Below are 17,058 nucleotides of genomic sequence, written 5' to 3' on the forward strand. Positions count from 1 at the left end.
AAGCTGGGAATGCAACTTCCAATTCTCTTTTTTTATATTGGTTCCACCTTATTCTATTAAATTCTCTCTCTCTCTCTCTTTTTTTTTTTTTTGCAGGCACAAACTGCCTTTTTAATCTGGCAGAAATGCAGTGTGCCATTAGAATGAGGCATTTTGTTATTTTCATTAATAATTAATTAATTAATTAATTAATTATTTTTTTTTTTGCTTTTTGGGTCACACCTGGCGATGCACAGGAATTATTCCTGGCTCTGTACTCAGGAATTACTCCTGGTGGTGCTCAGAGGACCATATGGGATGCTGGGAATCGAACCCGGGTTGGCTGCGTGCAAGGCAAACGCCCTTACCTGCTGTGCTATCGCTCCAGCCCCGGCATTTTGTTATTTTAGATAGTACAACTAGCAGGCTTCCAGCCATCACAAAATGTGAGCCGACCAGATTCCCTGCCATTCATGTAGAAGACGCCTGTGTGTTCCAGGGTGTCTGAGCGCTGGATATCTGAGGTCAAAGCTGTTCAGAGGAACGAGTCTCGATTGATCTGGAAACCCGGTGATGGCAGAGTTACACTGGCCGTGTCATTTGGATGGAGATTACATCTTATCCTTTTTTCTTCCCCCCCCTCTTTCTAGATGTGTTGTTGTCGTTGAACCTTGGCCCAGTTGCAAGCTCTGGGAAAGCTCGGCCCATCAGTATGTCCAAGTACAGACTGATTATGCTGAGACACGGGGAGGGAGCTTGGAATAAGGAGAATCGCTTTTGCAGCTGGGTAGATCAGAAGCTCAACAGCGAGGGCTTGGAGGAGGCCCGGAATTGCGGGAAGCAGCTCAGAGCACTCAACATGGAGTTTGATCTCGTGTTCACGTCCATCCTTAATCGGTCCATTCACACGGCCTGGCTGATCCTGGAAGAGCTGGGGCAGGAGTGGGTGCCGGTGGAGAGCTCCTGGCGTCTGAACGAACGTCACTACGGAGCCCTGATCGGTCTTAACAGGGAGAAGATGGCTTTGAATCACGGAGAAGAACAGGTGCGGATCTGGAGGAGAAGTTACAACGTGACGCCGCCACCCATTGATGAGACCCATCCCTACTACCACGAAATCTACAACGACCGGAGGTACAAAGTGTGTGACGTACCTATAGACCAACTGCCCCGAGCCGAGAGCTTAAAAGATGTCCTGGAGAGACTCCTTCCCTATTGGAACGAAAGAATTGCTCCTGAGGTATTGAGCGGCAAAAACGTTCTGATATCTGCGCACGGAAATAGCAGCAGGGCACTCCTGAAACATCTGGAAGGTACTTCTTTGTTTGTTTGTTTGTCTGGGGGCTACACCCAACAATACGCAGGGATAACTCCTGGCCCTGTCCTCAGGAGTCACTTCTGGCAGTGCATGAGGGTAGGGGGGGTGCATATGGGGTGCCAGGGATAGAACCCAGGTTGGCTGGGCGCAGCACAAGTGTCTACCCACTGTGCTATCTCTCCGGCCCCTGGAAGGTACCTTCTTTATGCTATTGTGTAATTGAGGTTGCTGAGTGTTACAGTTGGGCCTAGCCCAAGTGTCTCTGCTGATAGGATACCGTTGGCCTATGCTCCTTATTTATTTATTTTTTCTTTCTGTTTGGGGGCCACATCCTCCACCGATGCTCAGGGATTACTCCTGGCTGTGTACTCAGGGATCATTTTTTTTTTTTGCTTTTTTTAAAAAAATTAATTAATTAATTTTTTTTTTGGCCTATGCTCCTTATTCCCCTTGGTCACGGCAGCCTTTTAAGCGTCCTTTTGCTCTGTGGATCACATATCCTCCAACTTTTACACTCACACTGTGTGAAGCGGTGATGCTCACTCAGCCTTTAGCAAGTACCAGAATCACCTGGTCCGTAGGTTGCTGCCTCCATCCTCAGCTTACTAAATCAGTAAGCCTAGAGCGGAATTCTGAGCATCTGAGAATTCTGCTTTCCTTCCTGTCTTTCTTTGTTGTACTAGGGGTCAGGGATTGGAGCTAGGTGCAAAGCATGCACTCCCCATCTAATTTACGCCCCCCCTCCCAAATTTGCAATTTCTAAAACACTGTCAGGTGTTCAGGTGTTGCTGTTGGAGCTCTCCGTTGTGAGGGCCTCAGCTCATTTCAACAGTCAATGACCCTGCTGGTAGCATGATGAAAGGAGGCAAGGCAGAACGGAATTTTTTTTCTGTAGAAATGATTTTTTTTTTTTTTTTGCTTTTTGGGTCACACCTGATGATGCACAGGGTCATACAGGGTCATTCCTGGCTCTGCACTCAGGAATTACCCCTGGCGGTGCTCAGGGGGCCCTATGGGATGCTGGGAATCGAACCTGGGTCGGCCGCGTGTACGGCAAACGCCCTGCCCGCTGTGCTATCCCTCCATTCCCCTGTAGAAATGATGTTATTCAAGTTAGGCAAAGTTAGTAATCGCTAACTGTGCTCACATTTCCCCAGCTTCCTACAGCAGTTGTTGCTGTGTTTTCAAGGCGGGTCCGCTGAACTGTGCTTTTCCAGGCCTTTCTGGACCAGGCTCAGTCATCGGGAGAAAATTAAGGGGGAAAGAAAGTAAAAGGATGTCTTGAGAGGTGACCTGTAACCTCAATTTCATTTGAACAGCTTCCCCTTGTATTCTAGCTGTGTTCTCAAACATACTGTACTGTGGTCTCTCTCTTTAAGATGAGCTACATGAGCTCCTTTGTGGATTCAAGCTTACCAGTTGGGGGCCCCAGTGATGGCATTGGGACAGGTCAAGGGATTTCTTGTTGTCCTCTCTCTTTGCTAAATGATCTTCAGTGGTTGTGCTTTATAAGGGACCTGCTCTGGGTACTGGTTTCCCATCTTTGCTCACAGCAGAGAGTTGGCTGACTTTGATCTGCATTCCTCCGACCTTCTTTTTCCACTCGGCTTTAGTTTTCAGTGTGAGGCTGTGAAAAATGGAGTCAGGCATTGTTTGTAAAATAAGGGAGAGTTCTTTAAAATAGGTTCCAAAAATGAGATTGTCATGAAAACTTTTAGCATGTCTTCCCCCCACACACACATGCGTCTCCCCAACCATTAATTTTTATAGTATGGCCAAGAAAGAGCCAAATCATTACTCTTCTAGCTGACATCCGTTAGTTGTGCAGAGATCTGAGATCCTCACACTTGATTGGCTAGTAAAACCTGTATATGGTGGATGTGACACTCGATCCATGTGGATGTGCCTATGTCTTGTTTATTCTGCTATATAAAGAATTGATTTTCCCTGGTTCAGAAGTTAGATATTTATTTGAGCCAGTGATGGATAAACATCACTGCTGGACAACATAGTGGGTTCTCTTTACTTCTTATTCTTAGCCAGGAAAATCTTAAAAAAATTTCATCTTGGGGCCGGAGCAATGGTACAGTGAATAGAGTACTTACTTGCCTTGCACACGATCAACCCATGTTCGACCCCCAGCACCACACATGGTCCCCCTAGCCCTGCCAGAGTAATCCCTGAGCACTGGTGGCTGTGCCCCCTCTTCCAAAAAAGAAAAAAAAATCCTCGTGTTGAGTTCCATTTACTCTCATTCTCACTGCAATTATCTTTAAATTTAGAGCCCTTTAAAATTATTCCAAAGGCCCAATCACACTCCTTCTCAGGCCTTCCTCTTCTCAGTGCATTGCTGATTTAATCATTAGTGGTTGTGTTTTTTTTTTTTTTTAAGAAAGTAGGAAGGTTTAGCAAGTGATGGTAGAGAAAATGATCGCCAAGGAGGGAATGGAGGGAGAACTACGCATATTAATGGACTAGTGAATCATTTACACATAGGAAAACTGACTTTTTGTATTTGAGGGGGGTTTTGAAACCTTTAATAATTGATGGGAAACTGAGCTCATTGCATAGCTACTTTGGAAAATAATCCGGCAGTTCCTGAATGGGTTAAACCTAGTGTTACCACATGATCTAGCAATTGCCTAGGTAACTGCCTCTATAATGATTTAGTGCTACTGTAATAAAGTGTGGAAAGCTAGCAGACTTTAAACAGCTCTTGTAACCTTTCTCACAGTTTTAGGGATTACAAGTCCTGCATCAAGGTGTGGATGGGGCTAGGCCTTCTGGGAGCCTTAGGAGAACCCTCTCTCCCTTCAGTGAGCTTCTGGTATTTGCCTGGAATTTCTCATATTATTGGCCTCCATTTTTACCTGACCTTCTCTTTCGTCTTTTTCTAATTTTGCTTTTTTTTAATCAGACACTGCTGTTGCTGCATTGTAGCCCATCCCAGTGCCCTCATTTTAACTCGATTACCACTATTAAGACTGAATTTACAAAGGCTCATTCTAAGTTTCTGGACATTAGGATAACTTCAACATGTTAGACTTCAGCATACCTGTGTGTGTTTGGGATGGGTGATAGGGCATTGGACACACTTCAACTCATAAGAATGCCTAAAAGAAATGAAGCCACGTGTCTTCACAGTTTTAGTACACAGACTTCAGAGCAGAACTACTCATAATTGCCCAAACATGGAGGCTACCTGGATGCACCCAAATGCCCACTATTGAGTGACTGGATCAATGAAATGTGTGCAGTTTTTTCAGTAGAATAGTATTCGGCAATAAGGACTCAAAAACTTATTCTTGCTACAATTTGAATGGCCCGTGAAATAACTGTCACACAGAGGAGGGCAGTTGAAAGGATCCATATGGTAGGATCGCAGTTTGGTGAAAGAGGCAAATCTCTGGAGACACACTGGGGTAGAGGAGGAGAGGGGTGAAGAGGGACCACTCTTGGGTCTCCGTGTTCTTCTTGGGGTGGAGAAACTTGTACAGTTGTGCTAGTGGACCAGCTCTGCAGTTACTGAAAGCCACTGAATCATGCACTTCATGTGAACGAAGTGTATGGCAGGTGAATTATGTCTTTAACATAATTTCATCAGTGGGATTGAAAACTGAGAGGATGTGACATTGTTAAAAAGAATAGTTTGGGGCAAATATATGTAAGGGATGGAAAGCAGAGTACAGGTGGGTTACAGGAAGGGAAAAATTAAAACATGACCTGCCTCTGGGCCAGAAATGGATTTGCAGGCATCACTGAGGAATTAGCCGGCATTTCCCCTCAAGCTTCATTTAACTTTTCTTCTTTTTGTTTGTTTTTTTGGGTCACACCGGCAATGCCCAGGGGTTAGTCCTGGCTCTGCACTCAGGAATTACTCCTGGCGGTGCTCGGGGGACCATATGGGATGCCAGGGGTTGAACTCAGGTCAGCTGCATGCAAGGCAAAGACCCCGCCGGCTGTACTATGGCTTCGGGGTACCCTGAAAGTCTCTTGTAAACAGTTGCATCTAGAGAACTCAGTTACGTTTGCAGTCCCCCTCACTGTGAACCCGCTGTACAGAAAAACGTTTTTATTTGGAGGGGTGACTGATTTAAAACAGCAGCGTTCACATTGCTGGGCGAGGTAACTGGCAGGAAGATGAGGCTGAGGGAGGAGGTTGGCGGAAGTGGACATGGGCTGGGGCTGGAGAAGAGAAGGGGAGAGACGGTGTCAGTGGGAGACAGAAATGATCGGGTCGTAACCAGGGAGGATCGTGGATGTTCAGGGGAAATAATTGGAAGAAAAGCCGGAACATGCCGCTTGGCTCCAGCCCATACCTGGGGATGTAGGAAGACATAAAGCCCTTTGTGTTCTTGCCTCCCCACTTGGGTTGAACAGCGCGCTTCCTTTTGGGCTTAGAGTACCCCCTGGTGGTGCTGTTGTTAAGATTGTTAAGTGCGTGAACAGTGTGTGACTCGCAGGCTGAACAGAGAGAAGGAATGATGTGCTGAAAGAGACTAGGCTAGGTTTGGGCACTATCAAATTAGTTATGCTTTTTTGTTTTGTTTTGTTTTCGGTCTTGTTCTGTTTTGTTGTTTTGGGTCCACACCCAGCAGTGCTCAGGGCTTTCTCCTGGCTCTGTGCTCAGCCATAATTCCGGGCAAGCCCTGGGGACCTTATGGGGTGCCCAGGGTGCAAATGACTGCAGGTTTGTGCAAGGGAAGTGCCTTTCCCCTTTGTTCCACCCCTGTATTGTGAATCCTAATCCCTATTACTCCAGAATGCAACTGTATTTAGAGAAAAGGTCTTTTTTTTTTTTTTTAATTGAATCACCATGTGGAAAGTTACAAGGCTTTCAGGCTTAAGTCTCAGTCATACAATGCTCGAACACCCCTCCCTTCACCAGTGCACATGTTCCACGACCAAGAACCACAGTAAACCTCCCCACCCTCCCACCCCCCAGCCCCCCACCCCGCCTGTGTAGCTGATAAATTTCACTTTACTTTCTCTTTACTTTGATTACATTCAATATTTCAACAAAAAAATCACTATTATTGTTTGGAGTTTCCCTCCCCCCCCAAAGTCAGACCTGCTGGAAAAGAAGCCTTTGATAATTTGTTTTAGAGAAAAGGTCTTTAAAAAGGCAAGTGAAAACAAGGCCATGAGGATGTCCCTAATCCTTGTGCTTCTACGAGGAGGAATTTTAGACACAGACGTAACCGAGCACAAAGCCATGTGAAGATTCCAGGAGCCAGCGGCCCACTTTCAATCCATGACCATCACCCTTGGGGCTGGAGCGATAGCACAGCGGGGAGGGCGTTTGCCTTTCACTCGGCCAACCCGGGTTCGATTCCCAGCATCCTATATGGTCCCCCAGCAGTGCCAGGAGTAATTTCTGAGTGCAGAGCCAGGAGTAACCCCTGAGCATCACCGGGTGTGACCCAAAAAAGCAAAAAAAACCCACAAAAACCAAAAACATGACCATCGCCCTTATACGGACCTGGCGCTCACTTCACTGAATGACAGACCAGAGTGGTTTGTCACTTGGCAAACTTGCATAAAAGTTGGCGCCCAGCCCTGCCACCCTGTTCCTGGGAAGAGGAACTGAGAGCGTGGCGGTGCTTGCTCAAGCCTGCAGGAGCTGTGGGGGTCACTCCAGTGAGCATCTGGACTCTTTGAAAGAGCATCCCTCATACTGCCCATTACCAGGTGGGCAGCATGAACACATGCCCTTCCATTTTTGTCTTCAAAAAACCAAAAAACACCACAAAACAATGTTTGCTTGTTTATTTTGGAAGGGGCCTCCTCACCGGTACTTGGGCCCTGCAGCCACTCCATCACTACCCGGAGTAGCTCTGGGTACCACCAGGGCCATGCCCCGAGGTCCTTGGAGGACCACTTGGTGTCAGAGGGCTCGTTTAGCCCAGCCCTGTAAGCTCTGGGGTCTAACGAGGGATGACCTGGGTTGGGCCAGGCTAAGGCTCTAGCAGCAGAGAGCTTGCCTCGCGCGTGTGAAGCCCCCGTTCTGGTGGCGCTACCGGGCCGGGCTTTCTGCCCTGCAGACCTGGGAAGACCCTCTCCTGCCATTTTTTTCCCCACCCCAGAGCTGCCTCTGCTCATTTTCCACGAGTCCTGTGACCTGCTCTGTCCTCCCCCACCTCCTCACACTGCTCTGTACATGCAGGCTAGCCGGGGCCTCCGGGCATCCGTGCAGGAGAGAGGCGCCGTGAGAGACAAGTGTCCCCCTTCACAGCCAGGTTTGCTCTGCGAGCGGAATCGCACCTACCCCCGAGCCGAGCAGCTGCATCTCGCTGGGCTTCTGGCCCTCGTCTAATTTGGATATTGCTCTGTGTGTGTGTGTGTGTGTGTGTGTGTGTGTGTGTGTGTGTGTGTAGGGGTCAGACACCCACACTCCTGTGTCTAATTTGGATATTACCCACACTCCTGTGTCTAATTTGGATATGGCTCTGTGTGTGTGTGTGTGTGTGTGTGTATGTAGGGGTCAGACACCCACACTCCTGTGTCTAATTTGGATATTACCCACACTCCTGTGTCTAATTTGGATATGGCTCTGTGTGTGTGTGTGTGTGTGTGTGTGTGTAGGGGTCAGACACCCACACTCCTGTGTCTAATTTGGATATGGCTCTGTGTGTGTGTGTGTGTGTAGGTGTCAGACATCCACACTCCTGTGTCTAATTTGGATATTGCTTTGTGTGTGTGTGTGTGTGTGTGTGTGTAGGTGTCAGACATCCACACTCCTGTGTGTAATTTGGATATTGCTTTGTGTGTGTGTGTGTGTGTGTGTGTGTGTGTGTGTAGGGGTCAGACACCCACACTCCTGTGTCTAATTTGGATATTGCTCTGTGTGTGTGTGTGTGTGTGTGTGTGTGTGTATGTAGGGGTCAGACACCCACACTCCTGTGTCTAATTTGGATATTACTCACACTCCTGTGTCTAATTTGGATATTGCTCTGTGTGTGTGTGTGTGTGTGTGTGTGTGTGTGTGTGTGTGTAGGGGTCAGACACCCTCTGCGGTGCTGGAGCTGGAACTCAGGTCAGTCACCAGTCGCCTGCAAGGCAAGAGTCTTTACCTCCATCACATCTCTGAGCCTGGGTTACTTGGCTTTTCTCTTGATAGTAATTCTGAAGAGGTTTCCAAAGAGGGTAGATGAGAAACAGACAGGTGGATACCAGTGAAAGAAAATGCTTGCTAAGGGATTGCTTTCCTCAGTTTTTTTTTTTAGCAGCGGGAGCGAGGTTAGCCCAAGATGAAACAGCTCCCTCTTCCCCCCCCCACCCTCCCCACGCCCCCAACGCCTTGCCCCTCCCGGGCTCAGGCGTGCTACCCCCACAGCCCCACCAAGCACATGGCAGCACCCAGACTTGGTGTGGAACAGCATCCTGCCCTGCCGTGTTCCAGACGGGCGTGCATTGCTCTCTTGGTGGCTGGCATGCTCACTTCCTGTTTGTTTCCCGCTGGCCCGGCGGCAGGTAGGGCCTGAAGCATCCCTCGGAGCCTGCATCTTGCCAGCGGAAGTGGATTGTTTAGTCTGGGCTCGCGCTCAGGCCGAGGGAGAGCAGTTTTGGGTGGGGAACAAGAGGGGCGTGCAGGCGGCTCCTGGGAGGCGGGCTTGATCACACGGGGCAGAGACACGCCGAGATGAAAGGAGAGACTCGGGGAAAGGTCACGGGTCCAGCAGCGGGGCCGGGGACCAGCAAGCGCTCACCTTTGGCATTTTAGTGTGATATTTTCAGAAGCAGCAAACTCAAGCCGCTCTTCCCGGAGGCAGATGCTTGCTTGTGTCCGAGGAACGGTTAGGCTTTCTGTCCTCACAGTCGGGCGAAACCTGCATTTTGCAAAATTGTACGTTAGTTTAGGTACAAAACTCAATATAGAATGGAGTCTTTTCCCTGCCTTATATAATTGGAGGTAGTTATTCATAATATAAAATAAAGGAAAAAACCCAAATACCAAAATAACGTCAAACCTTTATGTGGTATACATGTATAGCATTCTAACTTGAAATAGTGATAGTTTAAAAACTATATTCATTGAATCACAGGGAGATACAGTTACAAAGTTGTTTGTGATTGGGTTTCAGTCATATCATGCATATAATGTTCTAGTACCCTCCTTTGTCCCTTCCCCAATGTCCCCAGTTTCCCTCCCTGCTCCCCCCTCATCCCTTTCAGGCACTTTCCCTCTCTCTCTCCCTCTCACTCCCTCTCCTTTTGGGCATTATGGTTTGCAATACAGATACTGATAGCACAGCGGGCAGCCGACCCAGGTTCGATTCCTCCATCCCTCTCGGAGAGCTCAGCAAGCTACCGAGAGTATCCCACCCGCATAGCAGAGCCTGCCAAGATACCCGTGGTGTAATATTCGATATGCCAAAAACAGTAACAACAAGTCTCACAATGGAGATGTGACTGGTGCCCACTCGAGCAAATCGATGAGCAATGGGATGCAGTGATAGTGACATTAGTCAATGCATAATAGTGTTCCTTATAGTTGAACAGTTTGCTCAATTCTTGCTGTGGGCCACACTGTTCTTGTAGCATGGGTGATGCGGGGATTAGAGGAAAATGGTCTCTAGTCTCAAGGCATTTCTAATCCTGGAGAAGCGAGCATGTGCAGGACTACCTCTAGTAGAGGGCAGGGTTTGCGCACTGGAGTATGTGGTCAGTGAGTTGAGTAAGTGATTCCGGTTTCAGTTATAGTCACGTGGGCAAGGAGTCTAGAAGTGTGGATATGTCTTCCTGAAGTTAGTCCTGTATGCAGAACATGAAGTACCTAAAGTTTCTCCTCATTTTGGTCAAGTTACCTCTTTGACTCGTTTCTAAACTTTTCATTCTTTCCTGTTTGAATTAGGCCAGTGTTTTAAATTGACTGTAGTCAAGTCCGCAATGGTCCTTCGTGGAGATTTGAGAATAACAATTATTGGGGCCAGAGAAAGTGAGTTCAGGGTAAAAGACACTGGCTTTGCATCCTCCTGATCCTGGTTTGATCCCTGGCATCCTGCATATGGGTCCCTTAAGTACCACCAGGGTGACTCCTGAGCACAGAGCCAGGAATAGTCCCTGAGCACTGTCGGTCGTGACTCCACCCCCTCACTCCCCAAATAACATAAAATAAGGACTATGGTTAGGAGTTCATGAGGTGCTTGCTCCAGAGAGGAAGCGATGGAGTCAGGAGGCAGGGGTGGACACAGGATGAGAATTCTCTGATGTTTCCCTGGAGAATATTCTTGGGCCATGGTATAAAGCCTCTAAGCCATTTTATTAGGCGGGAGATGCACTATCTGGATACTTGTCCTAGCTTTCATATGATGGCCCAGTGAGTGAATGGTAATCTATAACTTCTTGACAGTGCTTGGTTTAATCCGGTGCTGATGTATTATTTGAGCCTGAAGAGCTCTGCTGGCTCAAGTATTTTAGGATGAAAAATGTAGCTTGTACCGACAGTCACCAGTGAGTAATGGCTCCCCTGCGGTGGTTCTTTTCCCTAATTTGCTCTCTTAAAATTTCAGTCACTTAAGTCTCATTGACTGATTAGTAGCCAGTCCAAGTATTTTAAATATTTGTATGTAATTAGTCTGCTGGTTAAGTCGCTGGAGTCGTCATTAAGGTGGAATGTTGACTTTCATTTATTTATTGGAAACATCTCTGGTGTGGAGTCCCCGATCCTCTGTAGGTGAAATATTAGAGTGGCCTTTGGTTAGTTGACTCTGACTTGAGTCCCACATAAAAATGGATTATTATCGGAGCCAAAGGCATGAACTAGAGAGTGGCGCTATTAGAGAGAGGGCCGCTTAGGTGTGGCTAGATCCAAGGCTGGGGCCCAATGTGTGAGTCCTGTGTTTGTGTCAGCCCCTTGCAGGGCCCCTGGACTCCTCTGAGATCAGAGCGTAATCACTAACCCCTCCCCCCAGCCCCTCATCGTCTCTTCCCAGTGCGGCAGTTATTTTGGGGTGAGGGGTGGGGTCCGGCACATCAGTTCTGGAACACAGTACCGTGTGCTGGTACCTTGACCAGACAGAGCACGCCCACAGACACACTCTCCTCATGCTCTGGTGGCAGTAGCCATGACCAGACGCCAACCGTGTCCTGGTCCTGAGATTCAGGCATAAAAGCAACAAACAGGTCCAACTTGACTGTCTCAGCTCGTCTCCTGCATGAGCTGTTTTTATTTCACATCTCTGAATCTGCTCAGCGTTTTCCATTGCATGGAGATCGAACCCACAAACCATACAGTGTATCCAGCTAAAGAGCACAGCTCCGTGGCCTCTAGTACATTCACAGGTGGGACCACAGTCCTTTTGGGACATTTCCTTTACCTCAGAAGAAACGAACCCCTTAGCTGCCACCTCCCATTGCCCCCCAAAGTGCCCAGCCTGTGTCTATCACTAGAGCTTTGCCTGTTAGGGCCATTTTATACATATGGAGTCATATTTACTTGAATATGGAGTCATATTTTTATGGTCCATCTGGCTGGCTCCTTTGATTTAGCATAATGTTGTCCAGATCTCATCATCTTTTGCATATGTTAGCAGTTAGCTCCTGTTTATTGCCAAATAGTATTCCAGAATGTGGCCACAAGGCTCTCCGTTTATCCTTTCATCTGTCGATGGCCTTGTAGGTGGTTTCCAATTTTTGGCTGTTATGATTTACATTGCTAGGTCCAGGTGTTTGTGGGCTGATATGTTTTGGTTTCTCTAGATTATATAGCTAGGCATCAACTGGCTGGTCACATGATCACGCTATGTTGAACTGTTTGAGGACTCACCTCCATGTTTTCCTAAGAGCCAACGAATTTTATATTCCTGACTTCACAATGTATTAGGGGGTAGGTTTCCCCCGTTCTCAGCAACGCCTGTTTACAACCTGGCTTTTTGATGGTAGCTATCCTGAGGTGGAGGCCAGTTGAAGTTGTATCTTATTGTGGATTTGATTTGCGTTCTCTGATGGCTGGTGGGGCTGGAGCGTTCGCCTTTCACGCGGCCGGCCCAAGTTTGATTCCTCCGCCCCTCTCGGAGAGCCCGGCAAGCTACCGAGAGTATCTGGCCTGCATGGCAGAGCCTGGCAAGCTACCCATGCGTATTGGATATGCCAAAAACAGTAACAGTAAGTCTCACATTGAGAGATGTTACTGATGCCCACTCAAACAAATCGATGAGCAACGGGATGACAGTGGCAGTGACAGTGATGGCTGGCGATGCTGAGCCCTCCTTGCATGCTTGTTGGCCATTTGATGATCTTCCTTGGAGAAATGTCAGTTCCAATGATCTCTGTTATTGAAGTTCAGTGTTTTCTATATATTCTTAGTCCAAGTCCCATATATGATTTTCAATATTTTTCTCTGTCTTTGGGTGGTCTTTTCATTTTCTTTTTACCCCCTACTTTTTTTTGCCTTTCTTTGGGCGGGGGTCACACCTGGCGATGCACAGGGGTTACTCCTGGCTCTGCACTCAGGAATTACTCCTGGCAATGCTCAGGGGACCATATGGGATGCTGGAAGTTGAACCTGGGTCGACCGCATGCAAGGCAAACGCCCTACCCACTGAGCTATCACTCCAACCCCATTCCCTACTTTCTTGATAATATCCTTTGCACAAATGCTTTAAATTTTATCTGCAAGGGTTTCCCTACTTTTCTTCATTGGTGGTGTTTCTGGTGCAGAAATCTGTCTAAATTAAGGTTTTAATTCTTACATTTTAATTTACATTTTATGCTGTATGTCTAATTTTTTTTTAATCTAAGCTCTTCTATCTTAGGTTTGCCCATTGTGGGCTAACTATTGGAAACAGTGTGAGAGAGGTCACCTCCTGGCTCAGGTCACAGCAGGGACCGCCAGAGCTTCCTGGGGGTTCCAGAGCCTCTTGGTCGGCTCCCCTTCGTGGTTTATTCCAAACGATGCCTCTGGCCACAGCAGTGCCTCCAGCCGACAGCTGACCTGAAGGACAGAGCCAGATGGTTCTCAGGATCCAGGCAGTCGGCTTCCAGCCCAACTGCCTGGTCCAAAGGCGGCCTTTTGTGCCAACTTGCGTGCAGGGTGGTAATCTTGTGGAGGCTCAGGGCGTGGGCATGAGGACGTGCAGTGTCTCAGGAGTCTGCTCGTGAACTCTCTGACCTAGGAGAGAATTCTTAGTAGAGAAAGAAGAGCCTGGTAGAAAGCTCTTCCTGGGTTCTTCTTTGTTATTGTGTTAGATTGATGGATTGATTGATTGATTGTGCTAGATTTGTAATCTCCTACCTACCCTTTTTTCTAATAGTGGGAGGGTGGATGTCCTGGTTTGGTTTCCTTCCTTCCTTCCTTCCTTCCTTCCTTCCTTCCTTCCTTCTTTCTTTCTTTCTTTCTTTCTTTCTTTCTTTCTTTCTTTCTTTCTTTCTTTCTTTCTTTCTTTCTTTCTTTCTTTCTTTCTTTCTTTCTTTTTCTTTTTGGATAGCAGAGATGAAGGCTCAGAGAGGTTACTAGTCTAAAATCCCATAATTAATGTACAGAATCAAGATTGGCGAAGAAGGCACAGGCAGTGAGTAGAAGTGGGAGACGCACTGATTTCCACGCTCATATTCCTTCTGTTGTTTCACAGCAACTAGAGGCTGCACAGTGTATGCATAAGAGTCCTGAGTAGCATTTCTGGACCGAGATGTGGCATTTTCATAAAGCACCCTCCCAGGAATTGGGATTACGATGAAAAGGCGCATTGTTAGTTAACCACCTATAATCTGCTCTGCCATCATCGAATCCCAGTCAAGTCGACACCCCGGACTGTCCTGCGACCTGGCCCCACCTCGTTCCTTTCTATGACTGTAGCACAGACACCTATGGTTAGAATGTAGACGCCCGTGACAAAGGTGCGCTCCCAACCCCAAGCTCATCCTCGCCATCATCCGAATGGCCTTTTAGCTCCCGTCACTCAGTCTCTTTCCACCTCCCTTTTCTCCTCTCATGGTCGACTTGGAGTAACCTGAGCATCACCTTGCGCAGTAGTTTTTAACTAAACGCCGGGGATTTGAGTCCAAGCTCAGCCAGTTTTACTATCTGCGTGATCTTGAGCTGTTGACTTACATCCTCTGTGCCGGAACTTGTTCGGTGGACAAATGATAGCTCGCATTCTTGTAGGATTACCGTGATGACTAAAGAAGTTAATACATGTTCAGTGCTTCGAGGAGCCCGTGGCGGGGAAGATGGGCTCGGTCCCTGTTATAGCTGAGGGTCGTTCGCAGGAGCCATGAAAAGAAACTGTCGCTCCTGGTGGCTACCACAACTCCTTTCACCAGCAGCCTCAGCTCAGGTGAGCCAAGCTGAGCTGCCTGTAGTCCATCCGTATTTTAAAAAGAGAAGAATGTCGCCTGGCCTCGATGGGCACCTTCCTCTCCCAGAAGGTGGGCTGCTAAGGGAAAAACGGGAGAAAGAAGCCTGTGTACAAGTCTTTCTGTGGGATCCCTTTCCTAAATTCCAGGGCACCATGCTTCCTGAGCGTTCCGGTCCGCTGTTCTTGACTGGATCTTGGCAGGGGCATCCCAAGCTCATGCAGCCTTGGGAAACCAACCACATTCTAATTAGTGGAACTAGATGGGTCGCACGATAAACTTGAGCCAGCCCGAGGATGACCTAGAAAAGTAGGAGAAGAGGAAGGAGAACAACAGCAAACCCAGAGGATCTGCCTGGTTCACGTTCAGATTTTTCAAAATTAAGTGATGCGGACAACCTTGGCATGGGGAAGATAGTTTCCATCCCTCAAGGTTTAGATAGGGAACAGCCAGGGGCAGATTGTCTCCTCCAAAGGTATTTTGTTTGCCCCGAGCTTTGATGGGATGTGATTCTCTGTCCAAGCTTTTGTTTAGTTGTTCTTTTTAACTTCTGGGAAGCCTTACCTTTCAGTAAGGAGAGCTGGAATCCCGCGGAGCACCTGGCATGGCTCCGAACTGTAGCACTGTCACTGTAGCACTGTCATCCCATTGTTCATCCCATTTGTTCGAGCGGGCACCAGTAATGTTTCCATTGTGAGACTTGTTACTGTTTTTGGCATATCTAATACACCACGGGTAGCTTGCCAGGCTCTGCCGTGCGGGCGGGATACTCTCAGTAGCTTGCCGGGCTCTCCAAGAGGGACAGAGGAATCAAACCTGGGTCGACTGCATGCAAAGCAAACATCCTACCTGCTGTGCTATCGCTCCGGCCCGGCTCTGAACATATGCAGTGAATTTGAGACCCCAGTGAAGGTGCAGTTCAACACGAAAACAAAACCTCCCGTGGGTGCTGCCTCTAATACCTTGTCCGTCTCTCTCCTAACTCGCAGGTATCTCTGATGAAGACATTATCAACATCACCCTTCCCACTGGGGTCCCCATTCTCTTGGAACTGGATGAGAACCTGCACGCCGTTGGGCCTCACCAGTTCCTGGGTGACCAAGAGGCCATCCAAGCAGCCATTAAGAAAGTAGAAGATCAAGGAAAAGTGAGACAAGCCAAAAAATAAATCTGTGTCCAGCACTGCTGGCAGGGAAGAACTGCAGAAGGAGCAGCTTCGATGTGTGATGGGTGCTGATCATGTTCTCCCCCCTTCCCCACCCTCCCCAGCCCCCAATCCCAACCTCCCCGCTCTGCACCCCTGTTTATCCAGGTTTTCCTGAAACTAGGCTCTGGGGGTGGAATTTTCATAGGTAGGTAAGGAACTTTATGTTGCCCCAGATAAAGGCATTTGGGTACCCGAGGGCCTGTGCCATAAGCCTTGCGAGTTAGCTCTCCTGCTAGTCTCTTTGAATTAGTCACTAAACTAGTAGCCAGTACTTGTTGTCATGGGTTTCCAGGATGGAGGAGTGACCAGTGAAGTATCAGGTCCCGGAGTCACCTCAGACAGGTACTGCTTACTGCCATGAGCGGGTTCCCTTCTCTACGTACTGAGACTTTCCGGGATGGTAGTAAGGGGTGTTAGGTAACACACTATACTGAAGTATTTATTATCAGTCTTTTTCTCTAGGAAAAGGGGCCACTTTGATAGTTAACCGCCAGAGACCCATTCAATGGAGGAAGTCACAGACGTTTTCTTCCAGGGCAATCAGCGATGGGCAGGTTTCTTTATTTAACACAGTTGGGGAGGATTCCACTCTGACAGGGTAGAGAGAACTGTAACTGTTTGTATTCTCTTTTTGTTTGTGTTTTGAACTTTAACCTTTCAGTACTTAAAATTGGTTTAAAAATAAAGTTCTGTGACTGCAAATGCTATCACTTGAAAGTGTCACCATTTATTGGTAATACTAGGTAACGGCCTCTGAGTTGGCCTCCAGTTCACATCTCGTAACACTCAAAGAGTAGATTTTATTTCATATATGGACACTCCTAGTTCTCTACAATTTGAAGGTTGGGCTCAAGAGGAAAGTAAAATACGTGCATAAAATTTTGCTCACATGACCAAAAAAAAATGTTCATTGGACTCATTATCCTTATGCATCCACCAAGGACAAAAAGATCAGATAACATCGAGTAGTCATGGCCGACCATGGGCAGAATTGATTGCTCTTGAATCTTTATGCTGTTTTCTGTAGTATATTTTTTAATGTTCTGGTCAATTTGCAAATTATTTTTAAGGCTATTTATTTTATTTATTTATTATTATTATTATTATTATTTTGCTTTTTGGGTCACATCCAGCAATGCACAGGGGTTACTCCTGGCTTTGCACTCAGAAATAAGTGGTGCTCCAGGGACCATATGAGATGTTGGGAATAGAACACAGGTCAGTCATGTGTAAGGCAAACGCCCTACCTGCTGTACTA

At 47.4% G+C, this 17,058-nt stretch overlaps 1 protein-coding gene across 1 annotated transcript in view; it reads left to right on the forward strand.

Moving 5' to 3' along the window:
• BPGM (bisphosphoglycerate mutase) overlaps positions 1–16,507 on the forward strand; it is a 33,539-nt gene extending 17,032 nt beyond the window's left edge. Inside the window, exons 2-3 of the mRNA XM_004608248.2 lie at positions 630–1,292; positions 15,583–16,507. Coding sequence (XP_004608305.1) covers positions 692–1,292; positions 15,583–15,761 — 780 coding nt within the window. The 5' untranslated portion in view covers positions 630–691 and the 3' untranslated portion in view covers positions 15,762–16,507. The remainder of the gene's footprint in view (positions 1–629; positions 1,293–15,582) is intronic.
• Positions 16,508–17,058: the final 551 nt, after the last annotated feature.

Source organism: Sorex araneus, chromosome 1 (assembly GCF_027595985.1).
Source record: "Sorex araneus isolate mSorAra2 chromosome 1, mSorAra2.pri, whole genome shotgun sequence".
NCBI lineage: Eukaryota > Metazoa > Chordata > Mammalia > Eulipotyphla > Soricidae > Sorex > Sorex araneus.